At 53.1% G+C, this 5,826-nt stretch overlaps 1 protein-coding gene across 1 annotated transcript in view; it reads right to left on the bottom strand.

The window, feature by feature from the left end:
- Positions 1-1,597, bottom strand: part of LOC123039092 (uncharacterized) — a 38,588-nt gene extending 36,991 nt beyond the window's left edge. The window contains exons 1-2 of the mRNA XM_044462387.1: positions 1,384-1,597; positions 1,202-1,301 (exon numbers count right to left, since the gene is read on the bottom strand). Of these exons, the coding sequence (XP_044318322.1) occupies positions 1,202-1,301; positions 1,384-1,597 (314 nt within the window). The remainder of the gene's footprint in view (positions 1-1,201; positions 1,302-1,383) is intronic.
- Between the last annotated feature and the right edge of the window lie 4,229 nt (positions 1,598-5,826).

Here is a 5,826-nt window from a genome sequence, read left to right as displayed (position 1 = left end):
TCACTCGGGGGCTTAGCTGCAGTCCGGTACTCGCCTAAGTTTAAAAAATCCTACTGAGTGGCGAGCGATCCTCCCACTCAGGGGCTTAGCTGCAGTCCAGTACTCGCCTAAGTTTGAAAAATTCTACCGAGTGGCGGGCGATACTCCCACTCGGGGGCTTAGCTGCAGTCCAATACTCGCCTAAGTTTAAAAAATCCTACTGAGTGGTGTAGGTCGACCACGACCCCCTCCTCGGGGCTGCACCGTCAATAAGAAGGACGAGATTGTGCATGTTGCCAAGACGAACCACTCTCGAGAATGTCAAGACCATTGTTGAGTGCCTCGCTGATGAGCTGATCAATGCTGCCAAAGGCTCATCCAACAGTTGGTGCCAAGGCGAGCTGCTTTCAGGAACGTCAAGACCAATGTTGAATGCCTCGCTGATGAGCTGATCAATGCTGCCAAAGGCTCATCCAACAGCTGGTACCAAGGCGAGCTACTTTCAGGAACATCAAGAGAGTTGCTTTCAGGAACATCAAGACCATTGCTGAGTGCCTCGCTGATGAGCTGATCAATGCAGCTCAAGGCTCGTCCAACAGGTAGATTGCGGCCTCTTCCTCAGAAGCTGCATCAAAGGTACAAGAACCAATCCGAGTGAAGAACGAGTTCCGCTCAAAGACAAACACAACATATTCAAAGATAAACCAAGTTTAGATGAATCCAAAGGTCACAAACCGCAGATTAAAGTGCTCGGGCGTCAGACCCGAAGGAGTCTCAAGGATTACAAAATCACTCGGCATTCCGAGGCAAATAAAGGTAAAGCATAATGTTTTTCGATCACTCGTCAGGAGAAGGGCTGGCTGGATCACAGAAGCTATCAAGGTCAATGTTGTCTGCAATACGAGTAGCAGCCTCAAGGAAGGTGTCCATGAAGGACTGGAAGGTGTGCTTCTTAGTATTCACAACCTTGAGAGCCGCCAACTTGTCTTCCCTAGCGTCCTTGCAGTGCACTCGGACCAATGACAGGGCGACGTCAGTGCCACAGCGAGCGGACGACTTCTTCCATTCCTGCACTCGGCCAGGGATCTGATTTAGTCGAGTCATCAGCGACTCAAGGTCTTGTGAAAGTTCTGCCTGAGGCCAGAGTTCAGCGTCGACCCGAGTCATCGCCGCCTTCAGTCGAGCCAGATAAGCATCGGCGTTGTCCAAGCGTGATTCCAACCGCAGCAAGTTCATCGCAACATCATCTTTCATGGAACAATTGATGGGGTCGTGACCTGTCTCGACCCGCCCGGTCTCAGCCTCAAAATCCTGACAAAGTTCTGCACAATCAGGAAAAGTAGTGAGTCGATAATATAACAAGATACTTCAGTCGACGGCAACTAACTAGTCGAGCGGCGGTACCTTCAAGCTTCAGGACTAGTTTTGCGGCAAGTTGTCCCAGATAGGACTCCAGCTCGCCTGTCCTGGCTCTGAGGCCTCCAACTTCATTGGTCAGGTTCTCCTTGTCCTTCTTCAGTTGCTCAACTTCCCGATTGTCTTCAAAAATGGTAGTCTTCAGCTTCGTGTTCTCCTCTTCCAACTTGCCGACCGAAGCCAACTTCTTGTTCGCAAGCATTGTCTTCTCTCGTGCTTCCTTCTGAGCAGCAGCAAGGTCCTGATCCTTCTTCTCTAGAGCTTCCTTCATTCTCTCTAAAGAAACAACACTCTTCAGACGAGCCTGAAGCTGACGGTTTTCACTACGCACATCTGCTTGTGTGAAATCACTCGGTTCAAAGAGACTGAAAGAAAAAACACTGAAAGGCGCGAGCTACTGGGTGGACAAATGTCGATTGGTTACCTCCCATGATGGCTGTTTCCTCTTGAGCAGTCTTGAGGTTCTTCTTTGCAAGTTCAAGACTGATGTGCTTCTTGTTTAAGTCAGAAAGACGAGCTCCAATATCACAAGACCTCTGCAGTCAGCGAGAGAGATATATCAGTTGACAGAAATAAAAGATAATGACAATGAAAGTAACTCTAAGACTACTGCCAAATCAAATATTCAACAGTAGTCTCAGGGACTACACCCAGTGGGTGCACTTAGTGTGCCCCCATTGATCTAGATCAACACTCAGCATGGTCTGCCCAGCGTGAGTCAAAAAAAGTAAAAAAGAAGATTCTAAGACCTCAGCCGACTGCCAGCAGTCGACCATGGTCTCGAGGACTACACCCAGTGGGTGCACTCGGCATGCCCCCACTGGTTCGGACAGAACACTAAGACTCAGCATGAGTCGAGTGGAGTGGAAGACTTTCTAAACTCTAAAAACAGGCACACCCCAGTGGGTGATCAGATATAAAACAACATTCAAAGTTCAGTCGGGAGTTCACGGACCTTAACATTGGTCTACAGAGTGGTGCTGGCGTTATAGGCCACCTGGCTGGCCTCGTGCATCACCTTCACCTGCTCCATAACAAGGTTCACCTAGCGAAGAGCCTCCCTGGCAGCACTTGGCGAATCATCTGGGGCCTGGTATGCAGCAAAAAGTGATGGCTCCAAGGAGGCCGAGGCAGCTACTGGGTCAGATGTGTGGAGTTGCACTGGAGCAGCAGGAGCCGGAGCAGTCGACCGCGACGGACGATCAGTCATCAGCGGGTTGGCGAATGTGACGTTGGTCCGAACCAGATCTCCGAAACGCTTGACCACTGCCTCAAGCACCGGCGTCGACTGAGGGACTTGAACATCAAGCCCTCTCCTGCTTGAGCCCCCGCCTCTCCTCCTCGTCTCCTGTAGAGGCACTTCTTCTTCATCATCGGGAAGCACGTCGATGTCTCGCGGAACTGCAGTGAAATAAAAACATCGGAAATTCAGCTGACCGATAACTCAATCGACTAATGAGTTCTGGTCGAACGGACTTACCATCTCGGGAGGTGGCCGCGTCGTCAGTCTCCTCATCTCCTGGAGCTTTGTCGATATCAATGTCAGTCGCAGCAGAGGTTGGGCTGGAAAGTTACATGATCCATTTGGTCAGAACAGAAGCTTCAGTCGGCCTAGATAAATGCAAGAAAGATACTCACCCTGAAGCAATAGGGATGTCCATCTTGATCCTCGGCAAAGTCTTTTGAGTCTTTGCAGGAGAAACCTTGGGCTGCTTGGTGACCTTCTCTGTCGGCTCCGGAGTCGACGTCCGAGTGCGCTTCTGCGTGTGGGTACTTGGGGCCACGTTCTTTCCGCGCCCACCCGCCGGGCCATGGTGTTGCTTGGATCGATGTTCAGAGCACGGCGGCGAGTCGACCGCTTCCTCGTCGTCTGACTCCTCGCTTTCCTCCTCCTCGTCTTCATCCGAAGATTCCCATTCATCGCTCTCCTCCGCACTGGCCTCTCCCTCCTGGCCCTGCTCTAGAACTTGTTCACCTTTGGGCAACGAATACATGTCAGTAAAAACCTACAAGACAAGAAGTCGAGTAAAAGTCAGTCGAGCTCAAGAGCAGTTGGAATGTGTATGCAAAGATAGTCGGAATGAAGAACATACCTTGTCAGGCTGATTGTCACCACTGAAGGGGACGACTCTCCTGGCTCCTCTGGGGTTGTCCTTGTTGCCTGTAATGCTCTTCAACCACATGGCCACGGACTTGGCTGGCACTTCCTCTGGATGAACACGAGCAGTGTCGTCAGCCCCAGAGTATAGCCACATGGGATGGTCGTGGGCTTGAAGAGGCTGGATGCGTCGACTGAGGAATCCTTCCAACAGGTCCATGCCAGTGACGCCCTCATTGATCAGTTGGACCACTTTCTCAACCAGCATCTTTGTCTCCACGTTCTCAGCAGCAGTCACTTTCAGTGAGGAAGGAGTCTGGACACGGTCAAAAGTGAAGTGGGGAAGGCCGGTCGACTGACCTGGAGTTGGGAGGTCCTGGCAGTAGAACCAGGTCGACTGCCAGCCCCTAACCGACTCAGGGAGAGTCATGGAAGGGAAAGAACTCCTCTGCCTCTTCTAGATACCCAAACCCCCACACATATGAATGACATGGGTTTTCTCATCACTCGTGTTCGCTTTCTTCACCGACTGAGAACGGATGGTGAAAATTTGTTTGAAAAGACCCCAGTGCGGTCGACACCCAGAAACTTCTCACATGTAGACACGAACGTGGCAAGATACGGATGATATTGGGAGAAAAATGATGGAGTTGGGCACCGAAGAAGTTCAACAAGCCCCGGAAGAAGGGGTGCGGAGGAAGCGAGAAACCCCGATCGATGTGGGTGGCGAGCAGTACACACTCACCCGGTCGAGGCTGCGGCTCCATCTCCCCCTCAGGCAGCCTTGCCGCACTCTTGGCGATCAGCCCGGACTCCATCAGCTCATTTAGCTCTTCCCGCGGAGCGAAGACCAGATCCAATCGCCCTGGATCCAACCTGGCGGCAGCCCCGAGCGCGATGACGACCCGCGATTCTACTTCTTGCCATTCGCCGCCTCCGTCGCCTTCTTACGCGTTCCAGCGCCGCCGTCTTGTCCTTCACCATGGTGGCGGAGCGGCGGTGTTGAGAGCAGAGGAGCCGATGCAATGGAGAAGCAGGGGAAGAAGAAAGAAAAATAGACGCGCGCTGTGTAGATGCCTCGGCTCCGTCGCCTTATAAAAGGCCGCTTCCGAGTGGCTGACACGTGGGACCAGGTGATCCTATCAAACCCCACAATAGTCGCGCGCGACGTACGTGGCGAAAAAGGTGGCGCGGAGATCGAGGAGCTATTTTTTATCCGCCCCGCTTACTTCGGCACGCCCCGTCTCGCGCGCTTCCCCGAAATTTCGAATCCCATGAAATCCGGGATACACTACAATCAATCGCGCCAAAGACTCTGCACCCAAGGACAGCACTCGGCGGATGATGCTACTGTTGGGGAACGTAGCAGAAATTCAAAATTTTCTACGCATCACCAAGATCAATCTATGGAGAGACTAGCAACAAGAGAGAGAGAGGGAGTGCATCTTCATACCCTTGAAGATCGCTAAGTGGAAGTGTTACAACAACGCGGTCGGTGGAGTCGTTCACGAAGCGATTCAGATCGCGGTCGAATCCGATCTAAGCACCAAACAACGGTGCCTCCACGTTCAACACACGTACAGCCCGGGGACATCTCCTCCTTCTTGATCCAGCAAGGGGAGAGGAGAAGTTGAGGGAGAACTCCGACAGCACGACGGCATGGTGGTGATGGAGCTCATGGTTCTCCGGCAGGGCTTCGCCAAGCACTACGGAGGAGGAGGAGGTGTTGGAGGAGGGAGAGGGCTGCGCCAGGGGAAGGGTGCGGCTTACCTCTCTCTCCCTCACTATATATAGGTGGAAGGGAGGAGGGGGAGGCACCCTAGGGTTCCCTAGGGGAGGGGCGGCGACCATAGGGGAAACCCTAGATGGGTTTGGGCGCCCCACCCCCTAGGAAACTTGCCCCCCAAGCCGGGAGGGGTGGCTTCCCTAGGGGTGGCGCCCCCACCTCTCCTGGTTACGTGAGATGGGGTGGGAGGGGCGCTGAGCCCCTTAGTGGGCTGATGTGCCCTCTCCTGTTGGCCCATAAGGCCCCCCAATGCTTGTCGGGGCCTCCGAAACCCCTTTCGGACACGCTGGTCATCACCTGGTACCCCCGGAATAATTCCGGACTCCAATACCCTTTGTCCAATATACCGATCTTCACCTCTGGACCATTCCGGAGCTCCTCGTCATGTCCGGGATCTCATCCGGGACTCCGAACAACCTTCGGTAACCACATACTATTTCCCATAACAACTCTAGCGTCACTGAACCTTAAGTGTGTAGACCCTATGGGTTCGGGAACCATGCAGACATGACCGAGACGTTCTCCGGTCAATAACCAACAGTGGGAT

The sequence above is a fragment of the Triticum aestivum genome, chromosome 2B, assembly GCF_018294505.1.
Source record: "Triticum aestivum cultivar Chinese Spring chromosome 2B, IWGSC CS RefSeq v2.1, whole genome shotgun sequence".
In the NCBI taxonomy this organism is placed as follows: domain Eukaryota; kingdom Viridiplantae; phylum Streptophyta; class Magnoliopsida; order Poales; family Poaceae; genus Triticum; species Triticum aestivum.
Note: the sequence above shows the minus strand (reverse complement) of the source record. Positions and strands in the feature narration are given on the sequence as shown.